The sequence below is a fragment of the Colias eurytheme genome, chromosome 3 (assembly GCF_061535395.1).
Source record: "Colias eurytheme isolate Ceu_HAF_F1 chromosome 3, ilColEury1 Martin Lab GWU primary, whole genome shotgun sequence".
NCBI classification, from domain to species: Eukaryota; Metazoa; Arthropoda; class Insecta; order Lepidoptera; family Pieridae; genus Colias; species Colias eurytheme.
This window is the reverse complement of record NC_142982.1, coordinates 9505876-9526665: the sequence shown is the minus strand read 5'-3', so window position 1 is coordinate 9526665 and position 20790 is coordinate 9505876. Positions and strand designations below refer to the sequence as shown.

Sequence of the window (20790 nt, the reverse complement as noted above, 5' to 3'; positions counted from 1 at the left end):
CAAAATGTCAATAGCTGAGACGCCCAATGGGGAGGTTGGTATTAACAATCAGCTGTTATGATTTTTTATCTATATCTATGAGAACATAGATAATAATTATCTAAGATAATTATTATTCGAGAAAAGGATGGTCGGCCGTGCGGCGTGCCATGGCCGTGCCACTTCTTTGCTCGACTTGGCAGTAAGCGGGGGACGGGGGTGCTGCCGTGCCCCCAGAATAATAATTATTAATAAAATAGTGTAAGCACATCACAAATGGTTTTTCACATACCATTTGCGATTTATTTATTCTGAAAAAATATTACAGAATAAGTAAATCTGACGAGTTAGTGCATACCGTGTATAAAAAATTCACAAAATTACTCCTTAAACAAAAGTATGTGTACCTACATTACAATAATTAATATATTAAGAAACAACAATTCGTGCTTCCTAGATGCCCTATTATACATTATACTCTTTGGTCCTAGGCGTAGCGTGATTCACGGATCATTTTGCTTCTATCCAAAATTATCACAGTAACTACCAAAATAAAGATTTTATAAGCGATGATTTATCTTTAAAAAATTTTATTTGGGAATTACGAGTTAATCGTGTTAATAATCAATATTAATATAAAATCAATAGAAAATAAACCAATGACGCTATATTACTTGCTCTGTGCCAATGACTAAGGGCGTATTCAGAAAGAAAGCTTGAAACTTATAAGCGCTGATAAGCGCCGATAAGCGCTTATAATGCGTCTTATTTAAGCGTCTTATTCACGGTCAATCCCCGACGTACGTCGGCTCAAGGCCGCGGTGCTGGATGTATCCTACTGACGATCGTGCGCGCATCAAGCATGGCTAGGGTTGCCAACTTTTATTTGAAGAAATAGAGTATATCTGATTTTAAAGGAGGTAAATAAAGAGTAAATAAATATTTTTAAAAATGTATTTTTTTTGTACTTTTTGCAGTAACTAAGAATTTTTCATTATTTTTAAATGAATTATATGAATCCAAACATTCCAAATCTAAATTTATATATTTCAAGAGCTCATTTTTAATTAATTTTTAATGAAGCTCGGTTTCTCTCTTCCCGCCACTTCACATTCATGACCGAAAAGACTCTTTCAGTAAATGCTAAAGTGGCGGGAACAGAGAGTATATAGCTAATCATTTTTTTTTAAATAAACAAATTCGTCAAGATATTTTTTTTTAATAAATTGCCATTTTTCTGCAGTGGACTTTTGCATAAAATCTGTGTTATTCAACAATTCGCCTTGGAGTTCTTTTAAAATAATAACTTCTGAATATAAGCTGTCCATGTGTACAAGGTTGATCCAAAAGTAATGATAATTGGGATTTCCTGTGTACATAAAAATCAAAAATAACCGTTTCTTGCTTGCTCATGTACTCGCTAAGTTATCACAAAAAATCATATCAATAGGCCACGTTTCCAAGTATTTACATTAATTTCTGTTGGCAACACTAATCTGCTGTACGTCCGCGCTATTCACTGTCCATCTGCACGACGTTCGCGGTGGTGGGGGTGCTTGCTGGATGAAAAGTTGGTCGTGCACATCCAGCAAGATAATAATAATAATTATTGACGTACGTCAACGCTATTCACTGTCGTTTTGCGTCGTGCATCGTGTATGACCTTGGCGGGACGTACGTCAAGATGGACCGTAAATAAAGCGTCTTATTCACGGTCAATCCCTGACGTACGTCGGCTCAAGGCCGCGGTGCTGGATGTATCCTACTGACGATCGTGCGCGCATCAAGCATGGCTAGGGTTGCCAACTTTTATTTGAAGAAATAGAGTATATCTGATTTTAAAGGAGGTAAATAAAGAGTAAATAAATATTTTTAAAAACGTATATTTTTGTACTTTTTGCAGTAACTAAGAATTTTTCATTATTTCTAAATGAATTATATGAATCCAAACATTCCAAGTCTAAATTTATATATTTCAAGAGCTCATTTTTAATTAATTTTTAATGAAGCTCGGTTTCCCTCTTCCCGCCACTTAACATTCATGACCGAAAAGACTCTTTCAGTAAATGCTAAAGTGGCGGGAACAGAGAGTATATAGCTTATCATTTTTTTTTAAACAAACAAATTCGTCAAGATATTTTTTTTTAAATAAATTGCCATTTTTCTGCAGTGGACTTTTGCATAAAATCTGTGTTATTCAACAATTCGCCTTGGAGTTCTTTTAAAATAATAACTTCTGAATATTATAAACTGTCCATGTGTACAAGGTTGATCCAAAAGTAATGATAATTGGGATTTCCTGTGTACATAAAAATCAAAAATAACCGTTTCTTGCTTGCTCATGTACTCACTAAGTTATCACAAAAAAATCATATCAATAGGCCACGTTTCCAAGTATTTACATTAATTTCTGTTGGCAACACTAATCTGCTGTACGTCCGCGCTATTCACTGTCCATCTGCACGACGTTCGCGGTGGTGGGGGTGCTTGCTGGATGAAAAGTTGGTCGTGCACATCCAGCAAGATAATAATAATAATTATTGACGTACGTCAACGCTATTCACTGTCGTTTTGCGTCGTGCATCGTGTATGACCTTGGCCGGACGTACGTCAAGATGGACCGTAAATAAGACGCTTTTAAGCGTCTTATTCACGGTCAATCCCCGACGTACGTCGGCTCAAGGCCGCGGTGCTGGATGTATCCTACTGACGATCGTGCGCGCATCAAGCATGGCTAGGGTTGCCAACTTTTATTTGAAGAAATAGAGTATATCTGATTTTAAAGGAGGTAAATAAAGAGTAAATAAATATTTTTAAAAATGTATTTTTTTGTACTTTTTGCAGTAACTAAGAATTTTTCATTATTTTTAAATGAATTATATGAATCCAAACATTCCAAATCTAAATTTATATATTTCAAGAGCTCATTTTTAATTAATTTTTAATGAAGCTCGGTTTCTCTCTTCCCGCCACTTCACATTCATGACCGAAAAGACTCTTTAATGCTAAAGTGGCGGGAACAGAGAGTATATAGCTAATCATTTTTTTTTAAACAAACAAATTCGTCAAGATATTTTTTTTAAATAAATTGCCATTTTTCTGCAGTGGAATTTTGCATAAAATCTGTGTTATTCAACAATTCGCCTTGGAGCTCTTTTAAAATAATAACTTCTGAATATAAACTGTCCATGTGTACAAGGTTGATCCAAAAGTAATGGATTTGTGATTTATTATTTACTTTTATATTTTATAAAATAATGTGTGTAATGAAGTGTCAAATAAATAAATAAATAAATAATGATAATTGGGATTTCCTGTGTACATAAAAATCAAAAATAACCGTTTCTTGCTTGCTCATGTACTCACTAAGTTATCACAAAAAAATCATATCAATAGGCCACGTTTCCAAGTATTTACATTAATTTCTGTTGGCAACACTAATCTGCTGTACGTCCGCGCTATTCACTGTCCATCTGCACGACGTTCGCGGTGGTGGGGGTGCTTGCTGGATGAAAAGTTGGTCGTGCACATCCAGCAAGATAATAATAATAATTATTGACGTACGTCAACGCTATTCACTGTCGTTTTGCGTCGTGCATCGTGTATGACCTTGGCGGGACGTACGTCAAGATGGACCGTAAATAAGACGCTTAAGACGCTTTACGGTCCATCTTGACGTACGTCCCGCCAAGGTCATACACGATGCACGACGCAAAACGACAGTGAATAGCGTTGACGTACGTCAATAATTATTATTATTATCTTGCTGGATGTGCACGACCAACTTTTCATCCAGCAAGCACCCCCTCCACCGCGAACGTCGTGCAGATGGACAGTGAATAGCGCGGACGTACAGCAGATTAGTGTTGCCAACAGAAATTAATGTAAATACTTGGAAACGAGGCCTATTGATATGATTTTTTTGTGATAACTTAGTGAGTACATGAGCAAGCAAGAAACGGTTATTTTTGATTTTTATGTACACAGGAAATCCCAATTATCATTACTTTTGGATCAACCTTGTACACATGGACAGTTTATATTCAGAAGTTATTATTTTAAAAGAACTCCAAGGCGAATTGTTGAATAACACAGATTTTATGCAAAAGTCCACTGCAGAAAAATGGCAATTTATTTAAAAAAAATATCTTGACGAATTTGTTTGTTTAAAAAAAATGATTAGCTATATACCTACTCTCTGTTCCCGCCACTTTAGCATTTACTGAAAGAGTCTTTTCGGTCATGAATGTGAAGTGGCGGGAAGAGAGAAACCGAGCTTCATTAAAAATTAATTAAAAATGAGCTCTTGAAATATATAAATTTAGATTTGGAATGTTTGGATTCATATAATTCATTTAAAAATAATGAAAAATTCTTAGTTACTGCAAAAAGTACAAAAAAATACATTTTTAAAAATATTTATTTACTCTTTATTTACCTCCTTTAAAATCAGATATACTCTATTTCTTCAAATAAAAGTTGGCAACCCTAGCCATGCTTGATGCGCGCACGATCGTCAGTAGGATACATCCAGCACCGCGGCCTTGAGCCGACGTACGTCGGGGATTGACCGTGAATAAGACGCTTTAGTTTCAAGCTTTCTTTCTGAATACGCCCTAAGAAATGACGTCATGTCGAAAGTCGAAATAATGTCATACATACGTCATGTCATACGTCATCTGTCAAAATTATAGTGTTTTTTTTTTCTAAATTTCTACCATACCAAATTGATCAAAAATCACAAAATAACACTGGCTGAATAGATAAAGATTTAATTTAAAACAAAAAGATAGGTTTAAATTTAGAATCTTATTTGCATTTGCTTCGTTACCTTTCAGCTTAACAAGTCAACGTATTTTTCTTGGTTTTTACTTTTTACATTTTTGTGAAGAAATTTATAATGGATCCCATTGCGGTTTTACAAAGCAGAATTGAGCAACTCGAAGCTAAATTGGGTTTACCCTCTAATTCCCTTATTGAGGGTCAACAAGGTGATTCAGTAACAGCGAACCTAATAAATACGGCACAAGCTATCAGCAATGCTACTGCTGGACATGAAAAGCTAATGCAGGCTCAGAATATGGCCTCAGAATTAAACAACTATACTGATCCAAACTTTATAGAAAATGTAAGTAAAAATTTCAATATAATATAATATACCATCATTGATGAATAGTGATAGTAATATTTTTAAGACCAGATAATATAAAAATCAGTAATTTACAGTAAACAATTATTGCTTTCCCAACTTTATAATGCGTCCACTTTTTGGGGGGGTACACTAAAACATACTCAATTGATATTTATTTTTTCTTACTTTTAGATGCAACAAAATACCATGAATATGCATGAAATAGCAGCCGCAGAGCCTGTAATCAAACATCATTGCCATTGTATGCATAGATGTAAACAGGTAAAGATAATTATTGTCCTTTCAATTAACAAAATATAATAAACTAGCTTTCAGCCCGCGGCTTCGCCCGCGCAATCAAAGAAAAACTCACATAGTTCCCGTTCCCTTGGGATTTCCGGGATAAAACCTATCCTATGTCCCGGGGTAAAAAGTAGCCTATGTCCTTTCTCGGGTATCAAAATATCTATACCAAATTTCATGCAAATTGGTTCAGTAGTTAAGGCGTGATTGAGTAACAGACAGACAGACAGAGTTACTTTCGCATTTATAATATTAGTATGGATTGTCCCTTTGAAGTGTGTATATTGATTGAAAGGTGAAGATGGATTTTATGATTTGATTGATTGAATTTCTTCTAATTAAATAATTATTTTTATAATAAAATTTAATAAAAATTTCAAAGTAGGTCTTGTATCAAACAAATAAATATGTTGTTTCAGTTTATAAGTTTTCCACTCAGATTCACTCGTACAAACATACTCCTTGTCCTTATTATAATGTAATCTCTCTTCCTACTTCCTACTAATATTATAAATGCAGAAGTTTGTGAGGATGTATTTGTTACTCTTTCACGCAAGTACTACTGAACCGTTTACAATGAAATTAACTATTAAGCACACATATAGAGGGTAAGATTAACACATAGGATATCCCACAGGAACGGGAACTATGTGGGATTTTCTTTGAAAACGAGGGCAGATAGCTAGTTGTAATATATCTATAGGTATACAATAAATTATTGTAAGTAATCAACAACTCTGCATAATCTTTCACTTTATTATTGAATATTACAGGCTGCCCCAGTATTGGAGTCTGAGGTGTTACAGCAAGTTCCCCAAATGCAGGAAGCTGTAAATAACATGCACATTGCTGCTGCAGAAGCAAAGGCAGAAGCTGATGGGGTTTGTATTGTTTTAAATTTATACTCTTATTTTGCCTTTGAGGTGGTGTTGGTAAATTTTTAAAACGGTTGACAAAATATATTATAGTTACAACTTATGGTGATCATTACAATAAGAAAGAATATTAAAAATGAATATTTTAAAGCTGTATTCATTTTGATTTCAAAGATGTTCATTATCTGTCTACATTAATTTCTTTTTTTTTTCAATAGGTATCCCAAGGAATTCAAGAACTGGCTGAAACCTGTGGTGCTGCTGCTTCCAATGCTTCTGAACAATTGACTAATGTTGCTCAAAAGGTTGAGCAGGCTGAACAAAAATTGTTTCCTAAAAGACGAAATGGATTAGATTAAACAATTCAGATCTGTAACATCTGTTAGGGCCGATTTTTCAATGCCCAGATAAACAGCTAGATAGACTTTATTCTTCAGTTAACAAAATATTCAATTTTTCAATAGACGAATAGGACTTATCTATCGAATAACTACGTTATTTGAGGAATAAATCTATTTGCCGCTCCAACGGCCAGATAGCGCGCTATTCGACGGTTAGGCGTTTGAGTTGACAACTAACGCGTCAAATTTGGGATATTTTCGTTTGTCATAACATAGAGCGTAGAATTATTAACAATGAAACCTCTTTCTATATAATTATTATCAATTAAAATCATATTGGAATTGATGTTTTTGATAGTACTGATGACCATGCCATTGAAAATTTGCCGAACGCTGCCTTTAAGTATGTCGTTTCTATCGTAAAATATATAAATTGAAACAAAAATTTAACCAAACTCTTTACTCGAATCAAAACAACAATCAACAATCATAGAAGACAAGAGCAATACAAGACAAACTTAAAATGCACTCCTGACGTGAGTCATAATGGCGGTTGTTGACAAATTGCAAGAGCTCTATCCCGCTCTAACCTGACTAATTTAATTTGTTTGTTTCGCCACTCCGAGAGCAGAGCTGCCAATATGGAAATATTTGGTCAGATAGTTATTCATCAAATAAATCACGATTGAAAAATAGGCGAGCCGTTATGAGTTAGATAAATAATTGAATAAATCTATTCGAGAGGTAGTTATTAGACTATTTATCTCGCGATTGAAAAATCGGCCCTCAATAAAGTATTGTTTTATATTTATTTAATCGCTTAAATTAAAAAGTATATTCAAATCAATGAAGTGGTTTTTTTACATGAAAAAATATATATAATTAGGTATGCATCTTTTGTGCTCTTTTATTAATTACAAGCATTGGTTTTATGGATTACAAACCACTGTTTTTTTTATATCGAAAATGTAAATCAAGAGTCCAGTAAATTCACGAACTTTCGATAAAAAAATATTCCTCTTATACGAGGGACTGGGGACATTTTTTTAACTACAAGTACACACAGAATGTACGGCATGATCGTGTTACGGTTATTTTTATTTTATTCCACTTGTGCATATACAATCATTAAAAATTAAACAATATGGTACAATAAAGATGTAGCACAATTGGCGACCTTATCACCTAACAGTATCTCTTCCAGCCAACCACGGGGACTAAGGTAAAAAAGGGAAATTTCTACTCAGTAACGGATTATACTACTACATACCACTACTACTACTCCTATGGCGCTGAAACCCCAAAGTGGGTCTTGGCCTCTGAGACGAGAACTATCCATCTTCCGCGGTCCTTAGCGGTCTCTTGCCCTTAGAGCGTATACGCACTATGCGGGTAGCCGCATTGCGGGTAGCCGTCCGGCTGACCGCAAGCACAATTATGTACGCAACCGCAGACCGCACAGTGCGCATAGAAATGAATATTACGTACATAATTGTGCTTGCGGTCAGCCGGACGGCTACCCGCAATGCGGTTACACGCATAATGCGTATACGCTCTAAGGGTGACCCTTTGTATTACTACAATTCTGACAAATAATTTGAATTTGAATTATTTTTGGCTCGTAGCGCGCGCAGGTCCACCTCTACACTATCGCGCTAGCGATATTTAGGCAAATTTGTTTATAGCAAGCTAAAACTACCTATTGTGGTGCGGCAGGTGCGGCTAGCTCATTTGAGCTTTTTATGTGCACAGTTGCGCAGATATTTATTTCACGACTATAATCCGCGGTAATTCCGCCGTTGTATGGTTTTAGCCTAACGTTGTGATTTGGTAATTTTAAATTTAAATTTTGCTTATCTTCGTGGTCTGTGGTTCAATTTAATTCTATTCAACTTTTTTGAAGGGTGGCAATTTTGTTAAAGCACGATTGCGACTGAAGGACTTGTATCCATGGTTATGAATAAATTATTTAAAAAAAAAAAAATTGTGTCTGTGGTTACTGCGATAAAATCACAGAAAATGATTTCTGTCAAAGAACTGTCAAAACGAAACAGTCTAGTTGTCAAACAAAGATGGCAGACGCTGCTGTTGAAACGGCGCCGAATGATGAAAATGATGATACATGGCTGTACGGAGAGTCCAATGCTGATCAAAATGAAGACACGGAGCCAAATCTTAACGAAAAAGAAAAACAACAACCTTCGACGATTGAAAGCGCGGTAAGATTATATGTTGTTTTGCTTTCGGATAAGGTTATGTCTATTTTTTCAAAAAGTAATATATTCATTTTCTCTTATTTTTTATTGCTATCTGAATGAGTATCTGCTCGAAAATCGAAATTACGTATAATATTCCATGACTTGGTATTTATTAAAATTTTGATAAATTTATTCGCCTACACTTAGTAATTATTTTTCGCTATTTTCAGGATCAAGACACAGAAGAAAAGGATCAAGATGAGACTGAAGGGAATAACGACGATTCCCACTTTAACGATGAACATTTCGGTGAAGTAGAACGAGATGAACAGAGTCAGACCAATGGTGATGCTGATAGTCAGGATAATGGGGACTCGGACTCCGACGACAGTGATGACGTCAAAGTTACAATCGGAGAGATCAAATCAGGCCCACAAGCTTATGCCAGCTTGAACATTAAGGTAAAAAGTTTCCTTGTCCAATAAAATTAGTTTTTGGTTCCATTTTACGTTTATGTTTGCTTCTTTCCAGTAAACTGTATGTCTGTATTTAAATAATATTTATGTACCTACATTGTTTCTATTTTTCAATTTCTATTGAAATATTCTAATCAATTATATAAGACACTGGCTTTATGTTCTGTTATAATTTAAAATGTGTTTGGTTTACAATATCATGATATGTTTGTAGCGAGGGGTAGGCTTAGTCGCCTCAGGAGGTGACAAGCCTAGAACTGGACCAGCGGCTGGAGGTAAGGTCACCCTCGAGGATATGGATGGCCCTGGCAGCATCAATGGAGTACCCGCACTTGAATTCAATATTGATACAATTGAAGATAAACCATGGAACAAGCCTGGTGCTGATATATCAGGTAATATATTGTTTACAAGTGTTGAATACAGAATTAAGAAATAAAGAAAAAATATTTAACTATGCTATAGCATACTGACAAATGTAATTGGAACCATCATTAAGAGCAGACCTCTCTAAATAAATATTAAGTACTAAAGTAATATATTTTACGTGCAACAGACTCCAAGTGTAAAAAAAAATTGGTTGTTTGTAAAGTCGGTTTACTAACGATAGTTGAACGTGACAACGTCCGTTTGTGCTTCTTTGTCGCTCGTTCCGCGCTCTTGCTTGCACTTCAAGCCTTACATGGAACGCCCCAGAGCGAGGTAACGCCGCATGAGTCATGTTTTTTCGTGCGTGCAGCCGGCTCTATCGTATTGTAAGACGTTGTCACGTCAAAAAACTAAAATTGCAGATTACTTCAACTACGGCTTCAACGAGGTGACGTGGAGCGCGTACTGCGAGCGGCAGCGGCGCATGCGCGTCAACGAGGCGGGCGTCGGCATGCACCCCCCCCACCCCCCGCACCCACAGCACCCACAGCACCCCCCGCACCCGCCCCGCCAGAGCAACGATATGCGCAGACAGTCAGGTGCGGTATATTGGTGTTTTGATTTGATAGGGTAGCAAAATTTAATTTTTTTGCGCAAGTGGATTTCAAAGTATGCTGCTCCACTAGTATACTGTACTGGAAAATATTGTTTGAGTTACATTCATTTGTAGCAAGTGTTAATTTATAGAATTGTTCTATATTAATGTATAACTTATTAACTTTTAGGTCCAGTAAGGCATGATGATGGACCACCACCTATGATGCAAAATAATTATCAAGCCAGAGAGAATACTATACAGGTACGTAATATAAAATATTCAAATTCAAAGTTAGCTCAATATATTAGCTCAAAGCTAATATTATAAATTTCATTTTGTAGTTCTCTTTGTAAAAAATTTATTCCGAGCTACTGGGACAATTTTAGCAAAGTTTTTTTTTCAACAATGTTCATTTATTAGATTTGAAAAGAGCAACTGCAAAAAATTATATACAAAATAATTAAGAGAGAAGCTGTTATGTGTATTATGTTTATTTGAAATATTATACCATAAACAAAACATATGCTATCTTGCAGGTGATGACAGCAGAGCGGCGCGAGTACGGGCGCGCGGGTCCGGGGCCGGGCGGGCCCGGGGGGCCCGGGGCAGGGCCCGGCGGCCCCGGGGGCCCCCCGCCAGGGCCCGGCCCGGATTACTTCGCGCCCGACCACTACTACCCGCCGCATGCTAGCTACGAGGAACCGTCTTGGGGTGAGTGAGCCTTAATCTGCAGCTTCATGGTAAATAATGTTTTTACAACAAAATTGAGACAGAATGTTGCAGTGTTGTTGTAAATACATATGTTGCTGGCGGTCGCTGCATATTGTTGAGTTGTTAAAGCATGTAAAAAGGTCTTGCCCGAGGAGCAACAACATTTAAATAAATCATGAAAGAATGAAATGAATAAAAAATTCTTTACTCTACCTATAGGACACAATTTAAAAAAAAAATTGTGCTTAACAAAGGTTTACCATGAATACAAAAGGCTTTATCTATATGGTTTGTATGATATCAATACTCATACTTTTAGTTCTGATGTGTTATCAATCTTGTTGTATGGTAATTTGTAGTGTCACTGTTTGAAATCACAAGTCTATTTTTTACAGATAGCTAAATAGTTTCTTCAGTACAAGTATAAAAATCATCAGCATGTACATGGAATCTCAATAGAGAATTTATTCAGTGAAATGTTGCCTCACCAAAAGTAATATTACCTATGCAGTTAGTCCAGAACTAACACTAATAATATTTTGGAAGAATGTTGGGTGTCTGTACCATATTTAACAGTATCTATGAAGGTTTGTAATAAAAGACAAGTAAAACAAATATTTAAATTTTCATTTATATACTCGATTTTTCTATGCTTGAATAAAACTTATTCGTCGAATAATGTATAAAACTACCATTTTAAAAACGTATTCTAATTGCCCGTATTTGACAGTTTACGTTACATTTTAATATTAAGGTGTAATACTTTATTGGACGGATAAGTTTTATCCAAGCATTGAAAAATCGGCCCTAAGCATAATAGTTTAATCACAAATAAACAGCAACATTTCTGAAACATTTCGTTCACAGGTCCTCCAGAACAAAGTGGATGGGCTCCCACTGAGATAAAGGAACTCACGCCGGGCCCCATGCCCCCGCCGGCCGCGCTCGGGCCCCCGATGGGCATGCCGCACCCCGGGCCCCACCCGGGGCCGCACCCCGGGCCCCACCCGGGCCCTCACCCCGGCCCCCACCCGGGGCCCCACCCGCCCCCGCACATGATGCCTGCACCCTACTCGCCCTACAGGTATGCATTACAAGTTTCTAACAGATTTCGATTGTACCTAACGAAAATACTTGATCTTTTTTCTGGCCTAATATTGCCTTGACTATGTTCAAATCAAATGAAATCAAATATTAATTTTGCAAGAAATGGAAGGTTTATAGATGTTATCTACATAATTCATTGTTCAGCACAAATCGCCAATTGATTGGCATGCAAAAATTTACAATACAATGTCATATAGTCCAAGATCCCAGAGCCGTAAGACACAACTTATTTTCTAAAGCATATTACTTTCGGTTCCCAGCAGTCTCTAGTGCACTTTTTAATATCTGAATGTTTGTGGAGCACTAGCGGTGACTGCGACACCTGAGCTATACATGCGTTTTAGATAGAGTGATCCCCTTCTTAAACTCACAATCTATTACAGTCTAGTTACTAGACTGTGGACTGGGAAAAATAAACTAATATACTAGACTCTAGTATGTTAGTTTATTTTGGTATAAAAAAGTACACTAGAGACTACTGTGAACCGAAAGTTATATGCTTTAGAAATTAAGTTGTGTCTTACGGCTCTGAGATCTTATTCTAATACTAAATAAATATCATTTTTACAATAATTATATGTTGAAAATACTTATTATATATGTTCTAAGCATACGAGTTTCTTACGATAGTTTGGTTTTATACATATATGTTACGCTCAATGACCGCTATCCCTCACTGAGCGACAAATTTGCTCACAACATGTGATCGTGACCACGACGCGTTGAGAGTCGAGAAAAAATATGCATCGCAAAATTCTAATCGATTCGAGTTATGGCTGTTACTCTTCACGTTAACGTTCACGACGCGTTGTTACAAACGTAAAAATAAAATATAACAAAATGCGTGCGAGCCCCTTTAGCGAGCTTCTTAGATACCCACTGCTTCTAAATACACACGCAGCAAACGCGCGGTTTAATTTCCACCCAAACCGGTAAACATATGCGTCATACAAATTAAAAGCCTTTACGTTTTCTTGTAAAAATACTATGAATTTATTAAAATTTTATAACAAACGGAATGATTGTAAAAAGCAAAATATACTAAACTAGCTTTCCGCCCGCGGCTTTCCCGCTTTGTCTAAAACATAATTAATTATATACTAAAACCTTCCTCTTGAATCACTCTATCTATTAAATAAACCGCATCAAAATCCGTTGCGTAGTTTTAAAGATTTAAGCATACATAGGGAGATAGGGACAGAGAAAGCGACTTTGTTTTATACTATGTAGTGATAAACAACAATTTTTTTTAACGCAGGCCGCACCACCCGCCGCCACATCCACTTGACCGTGACCGTGACCGCGAACGTGAACGTGACCGTGACCGTGAGCGCGACCGTGACCGTGACCGTGACAGGATACGGGAGCGCGAGGAACGGGACCGCCGGGAGCGGGACAGGAGAGAAGAGGTAATGATTGTAATGTATTTTTTTATTACCTTCCTTATTTATTTTATGTAATAAGGTGCAAGTTATTTTAGAGATGTCGTGGCCATATCGTAGATTTGCTCATTTCATGGTATGATCGATCATTTCGTGAAATGGTCGCATTTCATGAAATGATTGGATGTCTATTGGCCACATCATGATGTGGTTTGAGCAGATCAATGCGTTCGGCTCGTGCGTTGTTTATCAAAGACTAACCTAACTGTTTTCTATTGCAAAAACCATTCGCTTCTGGCATTCGCCTGCCGCTGCCGCGGCACTAACTTATATGACAATAAACAGTTACAAGTTCTTAAAATATTCTGAATTTTTTAAATATTTTATGGACTCTTTATATTTTATACGATCATGGCCAAATGTGGATGACCAAATCGTGAAACGTTAACGATTTAACGATCTGATCAAACTATGTTGGCCATTTCATGAAATGCGACCATTTCGTGAAATGATCAATCATTTCATGAAATGAGCAAATCTACGATATGGCCACGGCCCACGACAGAGACACTAAGTTCCATATATGTCTGTGCTAAAAGCTTCCTTTGTACAAAAATTCATTTACATCCGATCATGGGGTTGAGACTTGATTAATTTTTAATTTTTTATAAGCATTATTCAATTCAAATTTTTCAATTTAAAATATATTTTTTATAACTTTACAGGAAGAAAGAGAGCACCGCGACAGAGATCGCGAAAGATCACGATCAATTAAGCCCGATCGTTCCCGTGAAAAGTGAGTACATTATTTTCATTTTTTAAGAAATATTGATCATATTATGCACTAATTTTCACATACTAATCATAATAATCGAAGATTTCGTGAATGTTGAACGTTTTCATCGTGTAATATATAAAAACAGATTTCCTTAAAAATTTACTTCTTTTAAAAATTGGAGAAAAGGAGCTTGGTGAAATAATAAATAAAACGTCCCAAAGTTTTTTCACAATAGTATTTATTAGGAAAGATACATAACACATTTAAAACATATAATTATTTTGCAGATCGTACAGACGGGAGCGGTCACGGTCAAGGTCACGGCGCCACAAGTCACGGTCACGGTCACCGCGGATACGTGATCGTTCTCGTGACCGTGAACGCGCTTCCAAAGCCAAGACTAAGGAACCGAAAGAAAAAGATGACGATAAATAACTCATCGGTGAAATTACTTGTAGCAGTAATCAAGTCTTCATAAGTCTATTAAATGTAATTTAAGAACTATAATATGTGTTTTATTTCTCTGCGAATTATGATACAGCTTACCGACTGAATCCCCAATCTACATTTCTTTGAAAAAGTTTGTACCTATAATAATCATTGTAAAGTATGGGAACACGTACTTATTTGAGAGATATATCTGGCGGACAAATATGTCCTGTTTCTTAGTTAGCTATTTTACATACATCACAAAGACAAGACGTGGGGTAGTTGAACCATGGTTCTATCAAAATTATTGGTTATACAAATTTACTTAGAATATTAGGCTAGTGGAAATTAACATTAAATTCGCAAAGCACGATGTAGTGCTGCATTTTTGGTATGTTGTTTGGATCAGTTAGGGTGATGTAAATCACAATTTGCAACTTCGAAAAAGTTGTGCTCGCTGCGCACCACGTGATAAACTGCGAAAATTTTGGACTTTTTTCACTTTTTGCTCTATAAGTCATAAACTATGCGTTTCCGACAAATAACATTCAGTACATAAATAAAGGTAATTAAATTTGCAAGAATTTAAGCCTAACCGCAGCTCTCTAAACCTTATAACGACTAAACTGTGGCCATTCAAAGATAGTCAGTTTTACCCGAAAATTTGAAATTTTTAGTTTTGCTCACATTTGAAGTAAAATATTGGCAAAACCGCTCGTTCTATGAGAAGGTTATAAAATAACGTTGTAGAAAATTTAATTTTCTTGTAATAGAGCATAGCACAATCACTCACAATCTGAGTACTCAAAACGTAAGCTGGGAGTACCTTCACGCGGTGAAGGCGGTATCAGTGTAAACTGGCTAAAACTCCCATCAACTAAACAAATGCCTTCGTGAGAACTTACTATTAGTATACGTAGTATATTATTATTAGTCTGTGCTATTAGTAATCAATTGGTAATAAAGGAGAGGTGCAGTTTATATTAATTGTTCAAAGTATAAAAATTTTTTTCTGCCGGAGAGCCGGCACGTAGCATAGCAGGATAAAACTTCCCTTGCTTGTAACGCGGTGTCAACAAACTTATCTTGCATGTTACACGTATATTCTTACACGTTAACCACTATACTGTATATTATCCATACTAATATTATAAATGCGAAAGTAACTGTCTGTCTGTCTGTTACTCAATCACGCCTAAACTACTGAACCAATTTGCATGAAATTTGCTATGGAGATATTTTGATACCCGAGAAAGGACATAGGCTACCTTTTATTGCGAAATATATACCACGAGCGAAGCCGGGGCGGACCTCTAGTAGTCTATACGTATAACAGCATTCTTCTGGATGACTTAAGTAAAATCATTTAATTTTCTCATAGAAATGTACATTTTAGGCTTTCCGTCAACCGTTTCGGCTTACATTTACTAGAGTGATGTAGTGCTATAGTAGAGCCCTCATATAAATGTTAGTAAGTGCGGTCGTTTACCGATATATCCAAGCGCTATTACAAAAGAATACTTATCCTAATAGTCCTAAGAACAAATTGTAAATAAGGCCACAAAATATAATGTTGCGTTTGAATATTCCTTCCGCCTTCGCCTCTAGTCTTTTCAAATGTGTACACTGTACAGTAAACTGCTGACTACGTGGCCGTTCGCATGGGAACAGAATGCGGGAGTGGTTTTACTGTGTTACTTTTTAAGGTTTCTTTAGGATAATAATTAATGCAGACTTGCGCACCGAGGGCTCCGAACAAATCTATTTTTTATTATTTTTTTAGCAATTTTTGACTCATCTGTGCTTGAGACATTTCTTCTGCGTTCACTGGAAGGGAACCTCCCGTAGGTAGTTGCGAATTTCAGAATATGCGGCTTTATAATAATTGCTATTTCTTCTAATTGCGTTGATGTAGAAGTAGAATTTTATTACAGCTTATAGGGATTGACCTAAATTTTTGATGTGAATATCAATTTAATACATGTAGGCATTATTCCTATATCTGTGCTATAAGATGTTGCTTCGTACCGAATTTCGTGTGTTCATGGCAAGTACCTACCCTGTATCGTTTGATTGCGTTGCCTTATGAGCTGATTTGAGTCTTTCACAGCATCAAGGGACCGCAGATATCAATTTCAGCTGGATACCTCGTGTCGACAGACAGATAGACGGATAACAAAGTGATCCTATAAGGGTTCCGTTATTTTCATTTTGAGGTTCTGAACCCTAAAACGAAATCTATAACTACTATGTTATTAGGAAAAGATGTAATAATGATATAAAAATAACTTGAAAACAAGCCCGTCGTTTTTGAGTTTATTTGTTAGGTAGGTACTTAAGAAAATAAAAATCTCAATTTCCATTTACAATAGCAGTGTAGATGCGGTCAATGAACGGAATTACTTCAAACATAATTCAGAAGATTTTGTGAATGAGGGGCAGCAACTGTGTAAATTTATTCGACTTGTATAATGTATATCCTTAACTACATACATATTATAATTACTATATAGGTAGGTAAGTTACGCTCGAAAACGCTCATTGAGCGAAAAAACAGCTCACAATGCGTTGCGGTTTTATTTTTTTATTTGAACCTACTTCAAACTCATACAAAAAGTCGATTATATCAATCGCTAGCAGCTACGGTCACGCTCGCTTTGTTCGCTCGGCTCGTGCGGTGGTTCCACTTATATCGATAACAAAATCTACCCACCTAAAATACTAAGAAATTTTTGTATGACAATTAAATATACATATTTCAAGGAATAAATGCCCGTCTGTTGTGTTATGTTTATAACGCATCGAGGCTTTTCTTCAATGTAACAACGTGTCATGAACGGTTAACAAGTATTTCGCGATGTGGATATCTATCTCACTGAGACCATAACACATTATGTACAGGTAAATTAGCTTGGAGAAATTTTTGCATATGTAGTGGTGTGTATATTACTCAGATCTTAGAGCGCGTTTCCACTATATCGTTCTGGCCTATACAAAAATGTTTCGATATCCTAACATTACTATTTAATTTTATACTTATTCCTAGCAACACTTTTGTTTTCAATAAAAACAAGTTTTTATTTGAAAGAAAATGGTTTTGACTTTATAAAAAAAAATATAACATTCAATTTTACGTCCTTGAGCAAACGACAAGGCGACTACCGTGAAACAATAAAATATCGTGTCCATAATAATTTGTTTCATAATTAATATTTGACCATAATAATTACGAAACAAATCAAATAAATAAATCGTCACTTGATAGTGGAAAGTGGAAACACGCACAAAACCAGAATAAACCAGTTTACGCTGTCCGCAGGTGCCACGTGCAGTCGTTTGGTACCGTTAGAACATAAAGCACATTTCATTCAAAAATTATAATTACATATTATGTACGTAGTTTAATTGATAAATTTTGTATTTGTTGATTGTTGTTATTATTTGTTATTATTGTTATAATATTTGTTGAAGTGAATTACATGTCCCGCAGCCGGAGGCCCCAAATGAAAACTCAGATGTACTTAAAAACTACATTTAATAGCTAAAATGAGACTTTTACACCCATGTCTGCACGATGCAGACCGGAGTTAAAGAATGAATTTATACAGTTTAATAATTATAAAGACGTAAGCTTGGATGCTAACTAAGGGAAATCGCATCCACATTCTATTCCCGTGCGAACGGCGCGCGTATTCAGCAGTTTTGTATGAAGGCAGGGCCATAACTAGTGTTTAATTTGTGTGTAAGTGTTGTAACTTTATATTGTTAATTCAATATGGCTCCAGTGTTAAAACATGGTCGAGGCAAGCCTTTGACTTCTCAAACTAAAGAATTAAACTTTAAATGTCGTTTCTTTTTCAGGTTAGTAAATTTTTCATTTTAGTAACATTGTTAATGTAAAAGTTATATGTATGTTAAATGTGCAAATATTAAAATAAAGTCTCATCTTTTTCAGAGGAGAAACACATATAGTTTAATTTAAAATCCCTTATATATATAAAATAAAAACTAAAAATAAAATGTTGTTTTATTTTATTTGCTGACCATACACTACTACAAACGCAAAAATTTCTCCAAGCTAATTTACCTGTAAGTACATATGTATATGGTTTTTTCCGTTCAATGAGCGTTTTTGCTTTCTTTAATCTCATGTGGTTTGTAATCAAACTTCAAAGAAACGGCTTACGCGTTATTTATATTAATTATAATTTTGTATATAACTTAGCATGTTCAGTAGGTGTAAGAATAGGTGAAGGCATATTGTTCATTTGTCTATTTCATTTTTTGTCAGCATACAAATCTGATAATATGTTTCATCAATTCGTATATGTTCATTGTTCATATTAGAATTGGATTTTAGAGCAACTGTGTTCAACAATACATGAATATTGTTCTTGCATATGTATATAATTATGTTGCATTGGTTGAGGGAGTCGTAAGGAATGAAACTACACGTAATTTGTAATATTATTACAGAAATGCTTTATTAATTAATGTCTAAATAGATGGATCATCATATAAACGTTATCTAGTACAACCTAGCGGGCGAGGCGCGCGAGCCCGAGCGGCGCGCGCGCCCCGCCCCGTCCATCACATTACAGGTTTTACAAATCATTTTGTTAACTTTTTGTACAGCCATATACAATAATTTTATTTTCAATTACATACATCTAGACGTAGAAAATCTGAGGTGTCGTAGGAAACTACGCTTCCTATAAAAAATAATTACAATGGGGGAATGAGGCTACGCTACGCTCGTGACGTGCGACCGGCAAGGCAGACCTCGGACTACAAATATCAGTACAGGACTTTACAATCATCACTATAACCTACTGCGCGCAGACGCGAGCGACGTCGGTGCGCGCTTCCACTAAATAACTTAACGTTACCTTACATAAAAATATACAAAAATATCATTTTCACAAATCATAATCGACAAACTATACACACCGGCGCTAAAAAATATTCGATAAGCTATGTACGATTAAAGCCGGTTTCATTCAACTCAAACGAGAGCTCGACTCGAACATTAAAAAACGATAATAATAAATCACGACTATAGTGCCGATTGTCCAGAACTGCCTGCGGCATCCGTTCGTCGCTTTAAGATTCAAGGTCCCCTAGCCCAGCTAATAGTAAATCTACGACGAGCTAAAATTACGGAAACGCACGGAGTCATCGGACCTCTGCTTTCCTTCGATTCATAAATTACACGAGAATGAGAGACGTTCAAAATATTTATACATAGATTCATACGAACAAGGAATAATACTAGAACACTTAAGAGGCTAAGTCGGTGCGGCGCGGCGAGGCGACGGCCGAGCGCTCGGCTCGCGCGGTACAACTAGGGATAACAGTAACAGTAATCGTATCGTTCTGTACATCAGTCTGCGCTACTATGTACAGGCGCCGGGCGGGGCCCGCGCCACGACCTATATAGTTACAAATGTACAATCGCAATATTCACAAATTTATAATAGGCGGGAACCCGCGCCGTCGCTTCGGCTCCCTACTCACTATGCTCCACCGATAATACCGATAGGCTGATCACTAGCAGTTTTGTGCAGTGGGGCCGTTTCTCTTAACTTTTCTATTACATATATTTTATTGAACAGCTTCGTTTCATTTAATCCTAATGTCATAACGAGGGCTACCGTGCAACTCTCCGTGAACGCGCTTCATGAATCACATTAAATTTCATCAACACTAGCGACGCAAGTGTGGGTTTCGAATGTACAGGTAATAAATAATCTCAAGTAGGATACGCGGCGCGGGGCGGGCGGGCGGTGCGGGCGCGGGGGCGGGGGCGGGCGGGCCCCTACAGGACCGCGTTGGGCGGCGGCGGGCCGATGGGGCCCAGCTCGGGCGCCTTCATGAAGAACTTCTCCAGCTTGGCGATGATGTGCTTGCCGTACGTGTACTTGCGCAGCGACCCGATGTGCGGCCGGATCTTGTGCATCAGGACCTTGCGCTGCGTCGGTTCCGCCACGTCTATCATTTTCTGTACCACGTAGTTCGCGTACTGATCTTTCATCATAACATGGAGAGCGCTGCAATAAACGTTCACGTTTTTAATCATGCTGAACATTATATCATTAAAGAAATGTGTAAAT

General features: G+C 36.6%; 3 protein-coding genes across 5 annotated transcripts in view; 2 read left to right on the top strand and 1 right to left on the bottom strand.

Annotated features, from left to right (window-relative positions):
• The first annotated feature begins 4681 nt into the window (after positions 1-4681).
• DCTN3-p24 (Dynactin 3, p24 subunit) lies at positions 4682-7528 on the top strand. Its single transcript, XM_090120023.1, has 5 exons — positions 4682-5107; positions 5303-5392; positions 6187-6294; positions 6507-6673; positions 7419-7528. Exons 1-4 carry the CDS (start codon positions 4880-4882, stop codon positions 6645-6647), a joined length of 567 nt encoding a protein of 188 aa, XP_089976149.1. The 5' UTR covers positions 4682-4879; the 3' UTR covers positions 6648-6673; positions 7419-7528.
• A 1162-nt stretch (positions 7529-8690) lies between these two features.
• Positions 8691-14749, top strand: Fip1 (Factor interacting with poly(A) polymerase 1). The gene is made up of 10 exons (XM_090120022.1): positions 8691-8848; positions 9058-9288; positions 9518-9698; positions 10095-10271; positions 10458-10531; positions 10807-10981; positions 11849-12065; positions 13347-13497; positions 14196-14266; positions 14536-14749. The coding sequence occupies exons 1-10, from the start codon at positions 8702-8704 to the stop codon at positions 14681-14683; spliced, it is 1572 nt and encodes a 523-aa protein (XP_089976148.1). The 5' UTR covers positions 8691-8701; the 3' UTR covers positions 14684-14749.
• Positions 14750-19132: 4383 nt separating this feature from the next.
• pum (pumilio) overlaps positions 19133-20790 on the bottom strand; it is an 89931-nt gene continuing 88273 nt past the window's right edge. For all 3 annotated transcript variants that reach the window (XM_090120018.1, XM_090120019.1, XM_090120020.1), the window contains one exon: positions 19133-20727. In XM_090120018.1, the coding sequence (XP_089976144.1) occupies positions 20496-20727 (232 nt within the window). In that variant the 3' untranslated portion in view covers positions 19133-20495. The remainder of the gene's footprint in view (positions 20728-20790) is intronic.